Source organism: Nuphar pumila, chromosome 5 (genome assembly GCF_984573655.1).
Source record: "Nuphar pumila chromosome 5, dmNupPumi1.hap1.1, whole genome shotgun sequence".
NCBI lineage: Eukaryota > Viridiplantae > Streptophyta > Magnoliopsida > Nymphaeales > Nymphaeaceae > Nuphar > Nuphar pumila.
In genome coordinates, this window is record NC_143253.1 from 10,523,765 (window position 1) to 10,545,891 (window position 22,127).

At 41.6% G+C, this 22,127-nt stretch overlaps 1 protein-coding gene, 1 non-coding gene and 1 pseudogene across 2 annotated transcripts; 2 read left to right on the plus strand and 1 right to left on the minus strand.

The window, feature by feature from the left end:
* The first annotated feature begins 4,837 nt into the window (after nt 1-4,837).
* Nucleotides 4,838-6,378, plus strand: LOC149836747 (kinetochore protein NUF2 homolog). Its single transcript, XM_090007107.1, has 4 exons — nt 4,838-4,909; nt 5,007-5,164; nt 5,252-5,347; nt 6,120-6,378. Exons 1-4 carry the CDS (start codon nt 4,870-4,872, stop codon nt 6,189-6,191), a joined length of 366 nt encoding a protein of 121 aa, XP_089863233.1. The 5' UTR covers nt 4,838-4,869; the 3' UTR covers nt 6,192-6,378.
* A 741-nt stretch (nt 6,379-7,119) lies between these two features.
* Nucleotides 7,120-7,238, plus strand: LOC149836748 (5S ribosomal RNA). Its single transcript, XR_016432281.1, has one exon. It is a non-coding gene; the product is annotated as a 5S ribosomal RNA (ribosomal RNA).
* A 4,465-nt stretch (nt 7,239-11,703) lies between these two features.
* LOC149836749 (glucan endo-1,3-beta-glucosidase pseudogene) lies at nt 11,704-12,747 on the minus strand (annotated as a pseudogene).
* Between the last annotated feature and the right edge of the window lie 9,380 nt (nt 12,748-22,127).

Sequence of the window (22,127 nt, forward strand, 5' to 3'; positions counted from 1 at the left end):
CTTATGCAAATCTGTATATGCTTATAGTATACTAGCCAGAAGAGAGAGGTGGATAGCCTTGTTTTTTTATTTGAATTGTTGTTTAGAAGCAATATGCTTTTTCCCCCAATCTTACCTTATTATTGTCCTTGCAAAATATGATAGCATTACTAAGGTCGTCTATTCAATCTAACCGTTTTGATCTAGCTCAACTTTTCATGTTCTCCATTTGTTTTATTGTTATTTAGTGGATATGTATATTTGTCTTATGTGACATTTTTCCCCTTCAGGCATTGAAAAAGCTATCAAAGTACTTGACAGAGATGCAGACTATGCTAGAACAGGTTCGAGTCTTTAATCCTGAGTAGTCCTTTCATCTTAACTGGTGGCTCAGTTGCATCCTTTGGTTTGGTCTGTTCTTTTTCTAGATAGGCTTTGCATATCAGGACTCATCATAAACAATGGTAGAAGTGATAAATGAACTATGAGAGATCTGCCTTATATTCCAAAAACAGGAATCCTTACATGGAAAGGAACCAGGCTTGCTCTATGCCACAAATATTTGCTGGTTCAGGCAGTATTTGTCAGCTTGTTTCTCCAGATCCATTCTCTCTGATTGAACTTCCATGGATTAACTTGAGTCACCCATGCCAAAATTCCAACAGTTCCGTTCTCAGGACACTTCTAAATATGTATAGGTGCAAAAATTGTGGGGGACTATAACTAGGACAAATATATACAAGCAACTCGAGATTGAAAATAAAACTGTTAATTGCTGTGTTACTTTTGCCATTTCTACTCAGTTATAAGATAAATAATAAATTTCAGTAAAACAGTTTTTTTAGAGAACTGAATATATTGAATCAACGTAGATAACTATAAGTAGTACAGATCTCGTTAATAAGGCGGCGTGTGATGAGAGATCACACCCCTACAACATAAAAAGAATTGAACATACAGATCCACAAAAACCATACCAATGACCAACAGAAAAATCCATACAAAAGACCATCGTCCCAGCCATCATAGCCCACACCATGCCCCATCTCAACCGATTCAGTTTGGACCTGAATGTGTCCCCAAGGCAGCATCAAGAGACCAGCCAAGTCCCCCTAGCCAGTTGATGGAGCAATCCGGTCATTTGCGTCTCGCTCTGTCGTTGACCTCCCATCTTAGTTGGTGTAGAATGTTATGAAGGCTGCAAGCCTTTCCTTCAAAGTTGCATTGATTCCGCTCTAGCCAAATTAGCCTCCAAGCTGTCAAAATCCAAATGCGCCAAACAAACTTCCAATGGTGACCATTGGAGTGCATATGGGCTGCAATCAAAGCCCCCTTAGGAAATGATATACTGTCCCATTCTGAAAAATGGTCCTTTCATATTTGATGCAATAAGGAATGCATGAAAAATAAAATGCAATTCCAAAAGAGGTGGTGAGAGGATTCTTCTTCGCAATAACAAAGTGAGCAACGGCTAGCAAGGTGAAAACCCCATGTTTTGAGCCGGATTTCTGTGTTAACCACATCATGAAGTAGCACCCAACCCATAAGGGATACTCAAAGAGGTAGACCTGCTGCCCATAAAGCCTTATTCGGAAGCCATGAAGGTGCTGGTGTGCCTAGGGACCGATACATACTTGATATGGAGAAGGATCCATCACTAGCAAGTGGTCATGTGATCGTATCCTCCCCTTGAGATAAAGACCTTCCCTACAATAAACCTATAATAAGTGATGTCCCTTCATGAAAAATCGATTCCGATGGTTCCCTTTTAAGAACATCCCACATGCCCTCCCTACTAGACCAAAAATCACAAACTTTACCATATTTGGCCCTAGTAGCTGCATACAAGAGTGGGAAAAAGTCTTTTAGGTTGGAGTCAGCAAACCACACATTATGCCAAAATAAAGTTGCAATGTTATTTCTCACCTTGTAGTTAATTTGCACGTTGAAATGATCCAATGCCACCCATCCTTTCCAAATACCGGATCCTTTCTTCCATTTATGATTATCAGACCAGCTCCAAGACCAACAAATCAAGTCATATTTTTCCAAGAAAACTATGCGTAGTTTGTCCTCCCTACCACATAACCTCCATAGCCATTTGGACAAGAAGGCAATGTTGAATCTTCCCAAATTGTGTATCCCCAAGCCTCCTATATGCAAAGGTTGTGAGATTATCGACCACTTAACCGGTGCTATAAATTTTCTTTCAATCAACCTATGCCAAATGAACTTTTGAAACATAGTATTGAGGCGCTTTTCAACCGTCTTGGGCATCTTGTAAATTTATAGAAAGTGTCACCAAAGGGGATATATTAAAATAGATGAGGTTAATCCTTCCCGCTCTTGAGAGTAAACGGGAAGAGCATGATTTATTTTTTTGCAAACTTTATCTTCTACCATGCTCCAATGCGATTGCCTAGAGACCCCCAAGTGAAGTGGGATGCACAACTATTTCATTGTTAGGGAGTCTAGGGACCCTTCTTCACAATTAAATATTGTCGCGACAAACTTTTGCAAGCCCCCAAATTGATCATTGAACACCATGATTTGACTCTTTCCTTCATTAATACGTAGGCCCGAGATCTTCGAAAAACATTTAAGGATCACCCATAGGGCCCACATATTTTCCTCCGTGGCTTTCCCAAAAATCAAGAAGTCATTCGTGAAGAGAAGGTGTGATATATTAATCGATTCTGACACCTTACATCCACAGAAAACACCCTCCTCCACACTTGAAATCATCACTGATAGTGCTTCCAAAGCCATTATAAAGAGGAGAGGGGAGAGCAGGTCCCCTTGCCGAAACCCCTTTTTTGGTTTAAAAAAGGAACCATTTTCTTCATTGATTGTTACCACAATCGTGGTTGTAGAAAGCAATCCTTCCACCTATTGCCCCCAATTCTCACCAAACCTTATATATTTCATACAGTAAGATATGAATCTCCAAGTGGTAAGTGGGGTCCTCTGTCAAGCTGAAGGTCCAAGATTGAATCCCTCTACCACATTGGGCAACCATTGTTTTGGTAGGGGTCCACCTAACCCCAATTTGCCTTAAAAAAAGAAAAAATATATGAATATCCAATCAAGTAAATCGAAAGTTTTTTTGAGGTCAATTTTCAAGATAAAGGACTTCGTACTTGAATGCTTGATGAAGTGAATAGTTTTGTGTGCCAAAACACATGCATCATGAAGCCGCCTATCTGGAATGAAGGCACTTCACGATTTCAAGATGAGTTGTCCTATTACACCTTTTATTCTTGTTGCCAAAATCTTGGAGATGATTTTAAAAGTTGAACCAACCAAGAGATGGGTCCAAACCTTCCAATCTCATCGGCTTGTGGATCCTTAGGAATAAGAACAAGTGTTGACTTACACGTGAGACTCCAGACCATTGCATTATAGTTAAAATCCATCATAATTTGAAGTAGATAGCCATTCATACTTTTCCATGTAAGCTTGAAGAATTCTATAGGGAAACCATCACACCTCGACCTCGGACTTTTGCCATTTGGAAGAGACCAAATCACATTCTTTATCTCCTCCAAAGTGAAAGCACTAGAGATGACCCTCCTTCCCTCAGCTAATGATTTGAAAGCCAAACCGGATATATCGTATTCCATCGGTGGCGTTATGCAAAATTCATGATCCTTCATTTCGTGTTCCATCAATGAACAAAGATGGGATGTCATTTACACTTCTTCTCGTAGAGGCATAACGGTGAAAGAAGTGGGTGTTCAGCTCTTTCGCTTTGAGCCAATGAGCCTTCGCTCTTTGCTTTCATCGTAAGCATTCCCGCATCCTCCACTCCCCAATGCGGTCAATAAGCCTTTGATACTCTTCCACTTTCGTATTATTTTCTTGCTGATGTATAATTTTCAATTGAGCCTCCCATTCATCAATTTGTTTGAACTTTAATGAACAATGCTTTTTGTTCCATTTGATGAGTTTACCTCTCACAAAACCAAGTTTAGCATTGATTCTTTGTGTAGCCAAATTCCACCATTCACATAATAGCTCCATGAAGCCTGGCTCCCTTCTCTACCAAAGTTCCATGTGAAATCCTCTACTTCGGACTCCACTCCCCACACCCCAAGATAACCAAATGGAGGAGTGGTCCGACACCGTGATTGGGTCCACTGCAGCCTTCAAATCATAGTGTCGTTGAAGTATGTTTGTGGAGACCAATTACCTATCAAGCTTCCTCATTACCGACACTACCCTCTTGTTAGACCACGCGAATTGTGATCCTTGCATAGGAAGGTCTTACAATTGTGCTTCTTCCATAAAAGCCTCAAACCGCCTCATATTCCTTGTGTACAATTGTGCATGGTTGGAGTCTTTCAAGCGAAGGATAAAATTGAAGTCACCCCCTACACACCAATCCTTCTTTATGGAGGGGCTCAATTCCACTTTTATTTTCAGCAACTCTTTCCAAAATTCCTTTTTCAACCCACTAGTGCAAGGCCCATAAACAGTTGTAAGAAGGAACTCCATTCCCGCACTTTCAAGAGAAAAGAGTACGGAGATGGAGTAACTTCCAACATGAATAACATTACCATCCAAGCACTCCTTCCATGCCATCAATATGCTGCAGGACCGGCCAACCGACGGACGAGTGACAAAAGAGCAATGTCTCCAACGCTCGTTAATGAACGATCTATCCTCTCTGACATCTTTATTTCTTGAACACATATTATATCCATGTTTTTTGAGCAATTAAGCTCGATATATATGGCTGTTTTTCAGGAAAACTGTTATAGGTGATCCATGCATGTATGTCTCTTCAAATAAGATCTCTCTACTGATGACCAGGTAAATTCCTGCAAGTCCATTGAGAAAGATGTTAAAGCAATAAAAGCTAAGCTTAGTGATGTGGAACTGACGGCTATGTCTCTTGACGCAAAACGGGTTGAGTTGCAAGGCAAAGGTTGCAAAAAATCCTTCATATGATTTCATTAGACATTTGGCCTTCTATTTATCTATCTATCTATGTCAAACAAAAATATTTTGTATTTATTTTTCAGTTGATGATGCTGAAAAGACGTCAAGGGCATTAGAGCAAGAGAAAAAGCTAAAATTTGGGGAGGCCGATGGAGAATTAAATGCTGTCAAGTCAGCAACAGAATTAGAACTACTGGAGCTGGATCTAAGACACAAAAAGATTGAAGCCATTATTGCTGATGTATTGCAAAATATTGCATTGAAATGAGCAGCTATCTGGAATATTTCAAACTGACAAATTATTTGTTGGCTTCTCTATATTTTGTAGGCAAATAAGATAAACATGCAAACAACTTCAACAAGGAATAATGGTGAAGCACTATTGCAGAAATTAGGCAGCAAATGTGAAGAACTTGTAAATGAGGTAAATTTGCTTGATTGTGTTCTTTTGATGCTAGATGACAGGAATTAAATATGGTTCCATGCATTTTAGAAATTATTGAGCTTACTGGCTATTCTCAATATATATATATATATATATATATATATATATATATATATATATATATATATATATATATATATATATATATATATATATATATATGACGAGACCGTCGCTGAGAACCGGGGCACTTAATGAGCCAACCCCCTGTAAGGTAAACCCAGGGTGGGGTCACTAACACCCAAGCCCTTATGGTGCCCACCAGTTAAAGGTATCCACACACCTGGTGGGAGTCAAACCTGGGATGAAGGGGTCAGCACCTTCTCCCTAGGCCCACTGCCACTCAAGTGACCCAGGTGGGTATTATTCTCAATGTTATTAGCATTCCATTGCTAGCAGAAGTGAAGTACTTGGACTGATTGGGGCATGAGAGATGAAATATTCTCTCTCTCTCTCTCCCCTTTTCCTTTGGCTTTCCGGAAGCCGGTAATAGCTCATTTTGGTGGATGATAACAGTTATCAAGCATTCAAATCCAACAAGTAGTATGTGCTTCATGCAATTTTGTGCATTTGATGTAAAGACTTAATATGGGTTTGTACAGTGTCCCATAGCATATAACAGGCACACTTGGATCCTTTTCATGTTCATCCCTGGGGTTACACGTGCATAAATTCATGTCTCCTGGACAAACTTCAATAAATGCATTAAGGTTGCTTGGAAATACTTAAAGATGTGTTTTTATGATTGCAGTTTCTCAACTATGCAGCTCCAATTGATTCCCTTCTATTGAAGCTAGAAGAGGAATGCAAGCAAATGCAGTGAGGTGCATCTTGGTAACAAAACCTTTTTTTATATGGAGCATGCTGCTCTTTGTATATTTTTAGGTTCTCGTTATGTTTTGACCACAGTGATGCTATGAGCCTATGATGCTCTCAGACACACCCCTAGCTACTTTGACATTCAGGAAGGTACAGAACATTTTTTGCATAAAATTCAGTATCATGATAGATGTTTCTTAAATGGCATCTTTGCTTATACATCATACAAGGTTAACATAATATGCATAACATGCTGATAAGAAATGTCACATATGCTGGTATGTTAGAAAACTTTCTGTGCATAATCTCATAGTACATTTTTCTGATAATGAAGAAAACATGTCAACGAATATAGCTTTATAGAAACTGGACTAACTGTTTGTTTCTTGTTATAATTTAATCTTTTAGCATTTAAAAATCACATGAATATGAAAACCTTAGTCCATGTTAACTTAATAAGCCAAGGATTATTTGTGATCAATCTCATGAGGAGTGGATTAAGACTGGTTAGTTCATTCTGTATCTGAAAATAAATGTAAGATGCTAGCATTTGTGCTTGAGAGGCAATTTAGCTGCATAAAATTATTTAATAATAAACCAACGAGGATGAGCTATCATGGATTGGATCCTAGATTACGTGGTTAAGCAATTGAATTACACAAGCAGGTGTCTATTGTTGGGTAAGTTGGACTTTTTTCTTGTGCTCATTACGTTGATTTAGTGTGAATGCATTATATTAATCAAACTTTTTTATTTTGAAAATAATGAAATTTATTTCAGGAATTGTGGAAAGCAATCACATACATTGTATTAACCAAACTTTTAATCACATTTGGCTGCATGGTTACAATTCTTTTAAATGCAAAAAAATATTTATTTTGAATGAAAATTGTTATTTTTTCAAATATAAATATTTTTTCAAAAATATTTATGGGTGCGATCATACCAGCACTAAAGCACCGAATCCCATCAGAACTCCGAAGTTAAGCGTGCTTGGGCGAGAGTAGTACTGGGATGGGTGACCTCCTGAGAAGTCCTCGTGTTGCACTCTCTTTTAGGGCTGCCAAGAGACATCATATTCAAAAAATGAGTGTAGCTGAGATGCGGATGTTTAGATGGATGTGTGGAAATACAATAAAAGATAAGATTCGGAACGAAGAGATACGTAAGAAGGTAGGTGTTGCACCCATTGAAAATAAGATGCGAGAGAATCGTTTACGGTGGTTTGGACATATTCGGCGAAGGCCTAATGATGCTCCAGTTAGAAGGTTGGAGAAATGGGAAAATATATTTGTTAAAAGAGGTCGGGGTAGGCCTAGGAAGACTTGGATGGAGATGATAGGAAAGGATATGAATGCTTTGAACCTCACCGAGGACATGACGTTGGATAGAAATGATTGGAGGAAAAGGATTCATGTGGAAGACCCAAAATGAATTTCTTTTTTGGTTCATATCGCTGACCCCAATTGTTTTGGGATGAAGGCGTAGTTGTTTTGTTGTAATTTTGCTACTTTGAATGAAAATTGCTATTTATCAAATATGATTTTTCTAAAATTTTGTTTTATGATTAAAGCTAAAAATTTTACAAAATTATATGTGGGTCCATTTATTATGCTTTTAATATATCTAAAATTGGTATTTATAGAAGTTTCATATTTGTGAGTTTTTTAAAAGTTCGCTTGTAGAGTTTGGCCTTATCTGAAAGTACGTCAAGTTAAGTTGGAGTCAACTAGGTATTCCAATGTCAAAAGAAAATTTAAGTTTTCCAATTTTATCTTAGCTGGTCTAACTAATTATTATTATTTTTTAACCAAAGTGCTACTTACTCTAAGTAGTTGGGTACTTTGAACTGTATGCTCAACATGTAAGATTTTTTTTTTTATATTTATAACCCAAAGAAACTGCACTTGGCATGAAGACCTGGTTGCGCTGGCTCAGTCTTAGATTCGTTATTTACTACTCTTATGCATGAACATTACTCGTCTCTGATTAATGTGCAATATTTATATTTTTGGTCCTCTTATTAAAATGAATAAATATGTGACGCAACCAGCTTCATTTTTCTTTATTTGATTGTAGTTGATGTTAGATTCTCATTTCTTTTCTTTGGAATCAATCATGTCCATATGAACGAATAATATTGTTTTAGAAGATTGGCACAAAAAGATTAATGTTGTCTTTTCTTTTGGGATAACTAGGAAAAAAACCCTCCTTACTCGTGTACTCATTGGTGTAAAAACCATAATTTCTCATATCTGCCCATGCCCAAAATCACAAATAGGCAAATTTATTAGGACCTGTTTACCCTTTGCATGTCCGAAACTGACAAAGTTTGTGCGATATAAAGGAAGTTCACATGTTTTTTGTGGACTTCATGAAGATTGCATAATCATATTTGCAAACATCGCGAACATCCTGTTAAACTCACACATCAAAGCTTTACAAATACCTGAACTCAACTTGTGGGTCTCCTAAGTAAAGGCCTTCATTTTCTTAGTTTGGTTCATGCATGAATTTTCTGCAAAACCTAGCCCTATCTTAATGATACTACTGGGTAGGGTCATTGGTTGGTGTACCTCACCCATGAGGTGCATTTACTTTCACCTCATTCTTCATGTTAATTTGACGATGTTAACACCTTTGCATAGACCAAGTTCGTATGTCAAGCTTATCTGGATCATATCTGACCCAAACACTGATACATTTAATGAAGGGGTTGTACCGATTATTGGGCCGGGACGTCATGGATTATCTGGTATGTAAATGACATCAATCCTAAGACAAATTGATGACCGGCAAGGGTTAATCCTGGATAAACCCAGGTTCGAATCTGAATCTGTTTAGGCAACATGTGATTAGTCAGATTTGGTATTGACAACATCCGATCCGAATGTGAACCGATTACATCCCTGTTTGCCGTTAAATCGTTTTCAGATTAGCAAGTTTTGTAGTTGGAAAGTTATGTTCTCGTGCATGCTTATCTAACTTCTGTGTTTTGAGAATGGCATAAGCTTCCAAATCTAGAGGAAGCGACTGCCTTGAAAAGTAATTCCTTTGATTACTGGATCCATAATCGGCCCAAAGTGCATCGCCGAATCTGGGACAGTGCTGACCCATCTTATGGTTGCAAACCCAATGCGCTTGTGTACTTTAGATTAAGGGTGTCAACGGGTTGGGTTTACCCATACCTAACCCCAACAAAACCCTATAGGGTCTGAACCCAAAGGTCTGATTAGTATATGGACCTGGGTATAGTTTGTAAAATTTTATAACAGACCTGGGATTGACCCAAGTTCTGATTAAGACTCACAAATTTTTAATGAAAAAATGACAAATAAAATATAGTTTTACTGGGTATTGCCCGAGTCTGGTTCATGTAGTTCTTATCTATCGGGTCCGAGTATGGCTTCTCTTTTGGTGGGTCTGATTAGGCTCAGGTCTGGACCTGCTACCATACCCGAAAATTAGGCCAGGTCTGGTTCTACCTGGGTCCTAACCAAACCCGACCTGTTGACACCCCTACTTTAGACCCATTTGATGGCAGGCCAGCCGCATCGGTTTTATAATACTGATCCCATCTTATGACATATGATATGATCTATCTGTGTTGATCCTTTGTCGTCCAACCAATGGCTAGGATTAGTCCATATTTTCCTTAGGAACGTGGACTGGTCTCAGCTATCGATAAAAAAATAGCCTGCTAAACCTTTCAAAAAACATGGGGGACCTCTTTAAAAAATCAACCAAAAGCTGAGGCTCTAGGGCACATGTGAAAGCGAGAAAGATGTAATAAAAGTGATGCAAAATTAAAAACCCATACGGATTTTCTGACCCATACAAATGAGAGAAACTCTTTTCAGAGAGTTTTTCTAAAAAACACACCTTTTGATGGGAAACATTCCTTTGTGGGGGAGGTGGAGTAATGTTTCCTACTAAGAGAAAAACTATTTTTATACTCCTCACCACCACCACCACTACCCACCATCTCACCATTACCACCACCATCTCACAGTTTGACCCTGTCTGAGCCCTCATAGCATTTTACTGGTTCCTTTTCACTGTTTTACTTTTTACTACTAGGCGTCTTCTAGGGTGTGCTTGATTAATTCGGATCTCTGACGAGAACCGATGTTTAGTGGATCGAAGAGGGGTGTCGGACTAGAGAACCTCAGATTACAGATCTGAGGATCTCTACTTCAGAATCCTCGGATCTCTAATATGCGGTAATCAAACGCAACCTGCATGCACCCATATCTTCAACTTGTGGGTCTCCTTCCTAAAGGCCTTCATTTCCTTCGTTTGGTTCATGCATGAATTTTCAGCAAAACCTAGGCCGATCCTAATGATACTGCTGGGTATGGTCATTGGTTGGTGTACCTCACCCATGAGGTGCATTTATTTTCACCTCATTCTTCATGTTAAAATTGACGATGTTAACACCTTTGCATAGACAAGTTCGTTTGGCAAGCTTATTTGGATCATATCTGACCCAAACACAGGTCCATTTAATGAAGGGGTTGTACCTATTATTGGGCTTGGGCTTCGTGGATTATCTGGTCTAAATGACAAAGATCCCGAGACAAATTGATGGCCGACAAGGGTTTCCGATTAGCAAGTTTTGTTGTTGAAAAGTTATGTTCTACCGCATTCTTATCTAACTTCTGTGTTTTGAGAATGGGACACACGCTTCCAAATCTAGAGGAAGAGGTCGCCTTGATTACTGGATCCGTAATCGGCCCAAAGTGCGTCGCTGAATCTGGGACAGTGCTGACCCATCTTATTGTGTGCAAACCCAACTTGTGTGTACGTTAGACCCATTAGATGATGGCAAGTCAGCCGCATCTGTTTTATATTACCAATCCCATCTTATGACATATGATAGGATCCATCTGCGGTGATTATTAGTCGTCCAGCCAACGGTTAGGATTAGTCCATATTTTCATCAGGAATGTGGACTGGTCTCAGCCATCAATACACATCGGTTGGACAGCTAGCGTTGATGTACCACCCTATGGGATTATTTTTCTGTTTCATACAGATTTGCCATCCCTAACCATGGATGAAGTGTGCTACGTGATCTGTTTCATACAAATTTAAAACTTTCAATAATTCATGGTCTAATGGCCCTACACTTCCAAGCCTGTATAATAACCTTGTCCGCTGACCATTTACACAAAAATTTGACACTTTGCTTCACATTTATTCAGATGACAAGATCCTTAGTTATTACATTATCACCATCACCAGTCTTGTTATTATACTACATCATACTTGAAGCAAAATATGACTCAGGTCTTATCAACCACATCCCCAAACCACTTGATGAGCAGATCAGGTGCAATCACATTGCACACTTTAAGTGTGCCGCTGCACCTGGTTGCCCTCCACCTTTGGCTGACATCCCATCAGTTGTGGGGCCCAACAGCAGATGAAGGGCAGTTGGGTACAGCGGCACACTCAAAGTGTGATACGTGATTGCACGGGATCTGCAGTCAATCCCTTGGTCCTCGACTTAATTAAGGGAAGTTAACTTGGTACACCAGCTTCTTGTTGGGGTAGAAGCGCCCCCAGTTCTGCTCTATTCCAGCAGGCTTCTGGTTCTCATTGTGTAGGCAAATATGTAGGTTTCGAGCGGCGCCCAGGGTCTCTTTGGGGTACCTTGACCCACGTGGTTCACTAGGTTCTGGTTGTACGTCTGTGCATTGGCCCTGTTGGTGATGCCGTCATAGCTGTTGCACCTGTTGCACTTTGGAGGACCTTCGCCGACCGCCCGACGGCCACCCACTCTCCGAGACGATGATGGGAACATTGGGTCGATCGACCCTCGCCATTGCCGAGTAGAGGGTGTCGACATCGACCCTCTCCATTGCCGAGTAGAGGGTGTCGACGATGGCGTCGAAGAGGCACCGGTACCGGAGTTGGCCGACAGGGTCGGTGAACACGTCCCAGTTGGCTCTGCAGAGGGCGTACGGCAGCGAGATGTTGCTGCGGTTGCCCACATAGGCAAAGTAAGTGAACACATTTGCCATGAGTGGGGCTCCTGATTTTGCCAGGAAGTTCACGATTGGGCCCATGAAGGGTGCGGCTTCCTGTGTGAATGTGGCCGCTGAGGGAGGGAATCCGCTGACGACCGACGTGGCCACTGCTGTGGATACCTTGATCTGGTCTTGGAGACCCGACCCACGAATGGCATTCAACATGTTCTGCATGGCCGGAAGCACGTATTGGGCTTGGGCTCCAGGGACGAGTTCGACTCCCATGGTGATGTACCGGAACCGGACGTCCGGCAGGTATGCCTGGACGTTCGTTGCGAACCACCAGCCAGCGAATGATGCATTGGTTGCGAGCTGCTGGATGTCTGTATTTGGGGCACCTAGGATCACTTCGATCCCAGAGTTTCTCAGCGCTTGGAGGGCTGCTGGGTTCGGTTCGTACAGCCGGACCCTTCTGATGTTCTTTGATTGTAGCAGCGCAACGACTTCCACTGGAGGCGGCAAGTTGTTGCCGTTCATGCCGTAGCATACTCCGACGGATTGAGCTTCTGCGAAGGGTAACGACATTTCAAATTTCAGAACTTGATTTTCCTTTCATTTTTTTAAAAAACATGACAAGTTTTCTAGAACATTAGGGAAAAAAAGTAGGAAGGCTTCGTTTGTTTCATGCAACTTTCATGGGAAAGTACTGAGCTGACAATCCTAATCAATGAAACAAACATCAAATCATTATCATAGGAAAGTGCTATGCTGGCACGAGTGAGCCCCAGATTTTCCCACCACCTATCATTGTTTATGTGTAAATCCTTTCATACCTGAAAGCTTTCTCACGAGAAGTCTGAGCTGACAGGATTTTTTAAAAATCCATGCCCATTCTCAAGAAAATCTTTCCTTTACATGAGAGCAGAGCCTTATAAATGAAATTTTTATGAGACGAGATCCAGTGATCTGACCAAGTAACCTTGGTTCTTGGCATCCTACTTGGTGAAGAATAGCCGATTTTTTTTTTATAGGCAAACTGAGGTTAGGCAGACCCCACCAGTTATACAACCATACCATTGGGATTTGAACTTGCAACGTCCCAACACAAGGTGATGTGCCTACCAGACAAGCGGAGTCCCGTTGGTTACTGACTTCATGAAGTGACTAAAGTGGACAGCAAGAGGATGGAGTTTATCAAATCTTAGTCGAGTTAATGAGTTCATCAAGTCACCGTATAGTAGTGACTAAAGGATCGAGCCTGGACTTGGCTTTAGGACAATTACAGTCAAATTCTATTGTAGAAAATGATAAAGGAGCGGTTTAGACACGCTGTTACTGTTGCATGTGGTCCAAAACAGTTCTCATGTGGAGTTGTGAATAAATTTAACAAGATTACAGTTTGAAATTTTGAAATTGAAAATTTATTTGTTTTCTTCAATAGCAGAAAGAAAGTGAGCTCTTAAGTAATTGAAAAAGAAGTCACGTGGGAGATCATGGAGAGGACATTTTTGGGGAGCTTTCAAGTCCTTAAAAAATTGAATACCCCAAGAAGGATTTCCTTTGCGGGCAAATGATATCCTCCTTCAAGCTAAAAATCTCCTCCATTTGAGATCTGAGCAATTAAAACGCTACCGTGGGTTGAATTGTTCGATTGCCTGACCCATTTGGTGCTCCAAACAGCAGCCCGAGTAGAACCAATGCCCCCGGTATTGAGAAATAAGGATTCCACACAAAATTAACCATTGAGAGAAAGAGAGAGATACTAAGTCTGGGATGCCTCCAACCATTAGTATATATAAGAGAGAAGCAGAAGGGTTCATGCATTGCCGGTCAAGTTGGGCATGGGACCGCCGCCACATCAAGACTCAATCGAGATTCAGGATAAGGGAGGACAAAAGTTTGTCCTGGTCATGCATCAAGATACCACTGGGACATTTAATCGGGTTCTTTATATTTTTAACCACACACACACACATATATATATAAAAAAATATATATATATATATATATATATATATATATATATATATATATATATATATATATATATAGAGAGAGAGAGAGAGAGAGAGAGAGAGAGAGAGAGAGAGATCGGTTCCTCCTAATGGGAGGAGAGTGAGGACAGTATTTTTTTTCCGGATCATCACCTTCCAATGTGATGTACAAAGTTTGTTACGAATCATCAACTTTTGAATAAGCCAATTTCTATCATTTCGACCATGAAGAATGCATATATGAGGTCCCATTATGTTAGAATAACCTGCACCTTTGATTTTTACAGGCGACATGACATCTTGGGAAAACATGAATAATAAACACCCACAGTCGTGAACTAGTACAGAACCCGAGAGAGAGAGAGAGAGAGAGAGAGAGAGAGAGAAAAAGGTGGGTGCCCGAAAAAATTAAGGAAAAAAAAAACACACACGTGCAGCATGTACAAATGTGTTAACTGGATAAAGAGTTGTTGCAGTCTGCAACTTTAACCAATTGTCAATAGTTTTTAGCAATTATATGAAGCGCACATAGCCTCCACACAAGTAGTGCATTATTTGTATTGTCCACGCACAAAGTGTAACAGACAAAGCATACCTAACATTAGCACCAAGATTCAGTGCCCTCCAAATGGTTTCGCTACTATCATTCTCAGGTATCTCAAAAAAGAGGAGTAAGACCGATGGCCTTGCATAAGTTTTGATGAAATTCAGATTGGGGAGTTGTGCCGATTCTCTCGACTCAGGAGTCCGGAGCACGGGTGTTTCTATTGTACACAAACGTGCAGTAGGGCGTCCAAGGAGAGGGCCAGCCTTCATCTAGAGGCTCCAAGCCTTGGGACCCTGGTGATAAAGCATCCTCCAAGGCTCGAAGCTGGTGGTATGTGGTTGGCAGTGGATCTGGTTGCTAAGCACAGAATAAATCACTTGGAGACTTGTGAGCAGAGGTGGACAATGCTCCCGGCTTGGGACTATAAATTAAGTACAAGGACATGGGACTGCTCCTTAAATAGTGCGCACAGGCACTATAACACAAAATCTGGTTCAGCGCACGCAGGCGCGACTCAAACTTGCACACACAGGTGCCGTGTGACTCAGTGCTCACAGGCGCAGTGAAGAATGCACTCGCAGGTGCATGCTTGTAGGGCGCACACAGGCACAATGTATCAGCGCACGTAGGCGCCTTAGCCACAATGCTGCACACATGCAGTCGGCCAGTGAACCGCGGCTTGCGCAAGATCGCAAATGCTTGATGCTTCAGCCGATCGCTGGCTGTATGTCCAATCGCCGTGCTAGCTGGAATGTCCTTCCGATCGTGTAGAGAGCGTGAGCTCTTTAGCACTGACAACAATTTCCAATTCTCAATGGCACGCTCCAACCACACGTCATGTGAACATCGATCATCTTGCAAATGTCATTCCTTAAGATGCAAACCTGTACAGGAAAAGGTGATTTGCAGATGCAACAGATCAACTGGTATCTTACTTGAGTGATTGCACTTAGCTGTAATAGTTTTATCGATGATCAGGAACTTATTGAAGTTCCTAAAATCGTCAAGAGTTCTTTGGATTCCGGTGATTGCCGGTTGGATTGCGACAATATTGAAACTAATCAGATCGAAGATTAGAAAGTTGTCAGAACGGAATGTGAAATAAAAATGAAGGAAGTGAACGATGATCCTTCACTAATTAGCGACAAGACTAGAAAGACCAAACTCCTCTATGCGAGACCATCTCCAAATTTGAGCCAAAAGCTAAAAGCTTCATTGCTGATTTTTTCACTTTTTTGTGCTAAATCATACTGGTGTGGTCTTACACTTATTGGCCCTTACTCTTTCATTAGAGGAATATGATGATCTTGGGAGCGTGAAGGAGGCAACCCTTTAGGTTCTCCAAACACATCTTGGAATGACTCAAGTAAATCATTCATATCCGACAAAACTTATTCTTCTAGCTTGGACTTTTCTTTAGTTGCAAATGGTTGTGCCAAATATATAAAAGCCATATGAGTAGCCCGAAAGATTTTGAGTGCTTCTTGGCTATCAACAATTACTTCCTCTAATGAGTTATTAGCTTTCAAGCTCATAGGTCGTCCCGCCTTGGCAAATGCCATCTCCATATTAGTGATGTTTCATGTGACACTTCCAAGTGAGCGTACCCAACACATTCCAAGCACCACATCGGCTCATTTTATGGGTAAAACAAACAAGTCCAACTTAAAATGAAAACCTTGAAGGTTAAGTTCCACATCCATGCATAGGTGACCACACTTGAGATGACTTCCATCTCCTACCATAACATCGAACCTCGAATGTTCATGTGGCATAAACTTGAGTTTAGACACTAAGTCTTCTCTGACAAAATTGTGTGTTGACCCCATATCTATGAGAACTTCAACTCTCTTGCCGAAAAATATGTCAAAAGCTCTCATAAAATTTGGGGCGGATTTACTCCCCAAGGCATAGCATTGACCAATTGATCCTTGAATATTTTCAATTTCCTCTTGGTCGAACTCTTCCATGATTTTTTCTTCTTTCGAACCACTTTCTTTTTCATCACTAGTCACTAATAGGCATTTGAGAGAGTTACACTTATGTCCGAGCTTCCAATTGCTCTTGCATTTAAAGCATAAACCTTTTTTTCTTAAATCATTCTCTTCTTCCGGAGTTATGCACTCAACTTTAGGGTTATTGGAACCCTTAAACCCAAATCCCTTATTAGGTATGTACTTTGGTATGACTTTAGAATTTGAAGTGGAATTCCATGAACTCTTGCGCACTCCATGCATTCTTTTATGTTTTTCCTCCACTATGCGCGCTTGAAGATAACACTCTTCAAGTGATTTCGGATTTTGAGCTAAGAGCTCATGATAGATGTCATCTTTGAGTCCTCCTATGAAAGAACTCAAGAGTGCTCCTTTATTCTATTCTTTTTATAAGGAACATAAATTTTTGAATTATGCTTGATATTCTTGCACACTCCCTAATTGGCAAAATTGCTTCATTTCAGCCCCATGGTGGTTGATGTAAGGAGTATGACCAAACCTCTTCACAATATCATCTTTAAGGATATTCCAAGTAGGGTACCTTTACCTTTGCTCATACCATCGAAACCATCTCAAAGCTTCTCCCTCGAAGCTCATGATTGATGCTTAACATTGTGACATACAAAAAACTGTCGAGCTTTATAGATCCATTCACTTGGATTCTTCCTCGAGAATGTAGAGAATGGAGTTTTGATGAATCTTGAAAAATTTGCATGTTTTTCAAATTATTTGTGGTATCAATCAAAGTTGTCGTAATCATGCATTTTTGCCCCTTCAATCCATTCATCAAAATCATCCTCGTGTGCACATTCATTGTAATCCTGCTATATCAAACCTGTCACTGTTGTGCGTATCTCTTGCACAGATAAGGCTCTTCGTCCTTCATGCTCGTATGCCATGGTACACACTTCATATGCTTGTGGCATGCCATGCTCGACGGGCAAATCGTGCTCATTACACATACCACGCTCATCTCGTGCATCATGCTTATCACGCACACTGCGTTTGTCGTGTACACCATGCACGTCGCACACACTGCGCACCCCATAGCCTTCCCGCGCATAGCGCATGGCGCAATCAACACGCACACCATAACTCTCATGCGCATAGCACGTTGTGGTATATGCGCATGTTCCGCCTATCTCCCGAGTGTAGCGCATTTTTCCTTATGCGTACAAGCTATCATCCTCTAAGTCCTCACGCGCACTTGGCACACACTGCTCACCAAAGGCGTGCAGTATAGCCCACACATCCCTCTCCTGGCGAAACTCATGCATGCAACATGTTCCTTGAGTGTTGTGCTCATCATGACGCTCATGGTCCTGCGTCAAACCATACCCCGTGCGCCTGTCACCATAGTGCGCAGGGATACTACCACTAGGTAATTTTGGGTTTAAATCCTGTGAAATCGTACCTTTACCTTTAAGCTCATCTCGATCTGGCATATTGGACGTCATCGGCTGATCTTGCTGATGTTCATCTGGCAAGTGTTCCTTCTGCACCTCTCTGTGCGATTCTTTCTTACTCAGCTGTTGTTGATGCAACTCCATCAGAATGGTCTGCATATCCACCTTGATTGATCCGAGTTGCATTTCCAGACTTTCAAGTCTGTTGTCAGATTTGTTGAACTGCTCCTCAATTGCATTCAAGCACACAATACTTTGATCAATATGTTCTTCTAATTTTTGCTGGATCTGATCAAGCATGATCTCTTTCAATGGAGTAGACTTTGGCGGCATGGCTCTGATACCACTTGTTATGCCCTGGCTAGGAACGTTCATTGCCTTGAACTCCTTAACTAGTGTGCACAAGCTCTATGACACAAAATCTGGTTCGATGCACGTAGGCGTGACTCAAACTTGCGCACATAGGCACCATGTGACTCGACGCTCACAGGCGTAGTGAAGAATACACTCGCAGATGTGTGCTTGTAGGGGGCACACAAGCATAATGTATCAACGCACATAGGCACCTTAGCCAGAATGCTGCACACACGCAGTCGGCCAGTGAACCGCAACTTATGCAAGATCGCAGATGCTTGATGCTTTAGCCGATCGCTGGTTGTATGTCCAATCATCGCGCTAGCTGGAATGTCCTTCTGATCGTGTAGAGAGCATGAACTCTATAGCATTGACAGTGATTTCCAATCCTCAATGGCATGCTCCAGCCGCACATCATGTGAACATCGATCATCTTGCAGATGTCATTCATTAAAGCCCCTCTGACAACGACCTTTATCCTTCTGTTAAAACCATTTCATCACTTAATTTAGCACATGCTGAACTCTATACCTCTTACCCAACTGATCTGAACTGCTTGAACTGACTGGCTGAGCCCCTCCTACCGAACTTGACCTTTTTAGCTGGATTTGGCTTGTTCTTTATTGACATTTAAAGTGAGGCCCGTATCACATGTGTATATATAAAACATAAAAAAAATATAATATATTATACATAATATAATAGGCCTGGCCCGGACCAGCGGGCCAAACCCTATTGTCAATCAACGACATCCTGGTATACCATGTACTTGAAGTCATGAACTTAGTTTCAGTCTGGATTCGTCTACCGAACCTATCTATCAGACTGTGGAATGGAGAGTTCCTTTAGGATGTTGCCGAGTATATGGTGGGCTATGTCACAGGGATTCAACAGCAGGGTGTTGCACCCATGTCGACGCAATGCGACTCAGGTGATACAGTCCCTCTTGATTTCTGTATCTTTGCCACGCTTATACGGTGCTTACATGCACCAGTTACAAGATTTAGCCAATGGGCGCAAACAGGTGCCTCAAGTACAGTGACAGGTTGTGCACACAACCGTAGCCTGCAGTTAACTCACATAGGAGTTTGCAGGTAATGTGCTTGTACCAAAATGTAAGTCACGCACGTAGGCGTCTTAAAGCTCAAGTCTTTGCCTGAGCTATGGGCGTTGTCTCCTTTGCAGATTCACTATTGTGGTTGAAGGAACTACTGCAAATGTCTAAAACTAAACTAACTGAGGTTAAGCCTGTAGGATACAATAGTTAACGGTTTGAAGAATGATCAGTCTGGGTTCGGTTGTTGATGCACTTAGCTTAGAAGGTTGAAGCAGTGAATGAGGACTGGCTCGATTCACTGGAGCGTTCGGCCAGTGTCCAATTTGAATATCTCAAGTGAGATATGCGCCCCTGCGGTATAATCTATGATCACTTTCTTGACTGTCTTTCCTGTTAGATCAATCACAGGTTGAACCGCAGAAGCGCCATGAGAATCTGCATCTACCGCAGGTGGCTCTGTAGATAGCGCAACTTAAGGAAAGTTCTGTTTCTCCTAGGAGTGCAAATGCGACATTATTTTAGGATACTTCTCTGACATTTCCAGCTGGAGCACAATGATGCAGCCGTTGAATTGATCAAGCTTCATCTCTAGTGCAGTTGTTCGTAACACAATCAACTCATCTTTTTCCTTAAACTTCTGCTGTAGAGTCTCCAACAGATCTTCCTTAAACAATGTCTTCGGCGACATTGGCTCTGATACCAGTTGATACAGTCTCTCTTGATTTCTGGATCTCTGTCGCGCTTATATGGTGCTCGCAGGCACCCGTTACAAGATTTAACAAATCGATGCACACAGGTGCCTCAAGTACAGTGACAGGTTGTGCACACAACCGTAGCCTGTAGTTAACTCACACAGGAGTTTTCAGATAACATGCTTGTACCGAAATATAAGTCACACATGTAGGCGTCTAAGAGCTCAAGTCTTTGCCGAAGCTAAGGTCGATGTCTCCTTTGAGGATTCACTATCATGGCTGAAGGAACTACTGCGAACATTTGGATATAAACTGACTGAGGTTCAACCTGCAGGATAGTAGTTAACGGTTTGAAGAATGATCAGACTTGGTTCAGTTGTTGATGCACTTAGCTTAGAAGGTTGGAGCAGTGAATGAGGACTGGCTCAATTCACTGGAGCGTTCGAACAGTGTCCAATTCGAATGTCTCAAGTGAGATGCGTGCACTTGCAATATAATCTATGATCACTTCCTGCAAAGAATTGCATTTCAACCATTTATAATAAAAATCCAGAGATAGTCGAGTATGCACTTAGCTGTAGCTGAGAGATCAGTGCATTAGACAGATCGCTAATGTCACTGGAGGTTGAGTCATTCACTTAAGCATGATCTGACTGAAATTCTCAAGCTGACCGACTTAGAGCAATGAGATTGGATGGAAATGGGATGAAGATCGTTAGAACGATCTAAGGAAATCTTCTTCAGCTTGCGAAAGAGCTGAAGGAGCCGATCCTCGCTTGGAGGCCATTCTAAAGCTAGAGTCAAAAGTCAAGTTGTTCTTATTGAATCAAACTCAGATTATAGAAATGTTCAAGAATGGATTTTACACCTGCATCTACTTATTTATAGAATGGCTGAAGTGGGCACCAGCTCATTGGGAGGCCCACACTTCAAGACCTGCTGATGACGCCCTTATTCCCTGGTTGCTGACCACTGCACCAACTGTTGCTGTTGACAGGTTCTCTTGCTGACTGGGCAGCTTCCTTTACTGCTTACACATGCTGTTGGCTGTTGCTGCGCATTATTCGTCTGCCCTAGGCAGTACGGTTCCAACTTGACCCGTATCACAAGTGCGGGTGTGACACTCGGTGCAGTGTCCTACCCTTGACCCCCCCCCCCCCCCCCAAAAATAAAATAAAAATAAAAATAAAAAATGAATGGGGTTGGGTGGGGAATTAGGGCAAAAACTAAATGTCTTTTTTATTTTATTAGTGCTATTGTTAACTGTTAAAAATTATATATACCCTCCTGCACCCCCCACCTTATATACCCTCCCGCACCCCCACCCAAGTTTTTTTCAAGTTCCACATCACCGCACCCACACCCGCACCCGCACCCGCACACCTAAACCTATGTGACATAGTTGGTGGGTAAACTCATATGGATTGATCAATTTACAAAAATCACCCCGAGCATTAGGGGTGGCAAAACTTGACACGACCCGCCAACCTGCCTCTTAGGCGGGTTTGGGTTTGGCTTAAATGAACACGTTTAATAAACGGGTCAACCCGCCTAACCCATTTATTAAATGGGTCGGGTTTGTGTTAGGGGTATGCCAACCCGCCAACCCAGCTGAACCGTTTAATAAACGGGTTAGGCGAGCGGGTCAACCCAACCCGCTAACCCGTTTATTAAACGGGTCGGTGGGTAGTGTCGGGTTACCCGTTTAATAAACAGGTCAGGTACGTGTTTGCGACAGCCGATTGGGTTGAGGTATGCTGACCCGCCAACCCGCCAGGTCAACCCGCCTACCCGACCCGATTGCCACCTTTACCGAGCATGTAATCCTTTGCTAGGTGCTGCGTGAAATTTCCACTCTCTCCCCTTATCTCTTTCTCATTGTTATGGAGAGGCTTACTAGTGGATTGTTGTTGGCAGAAAG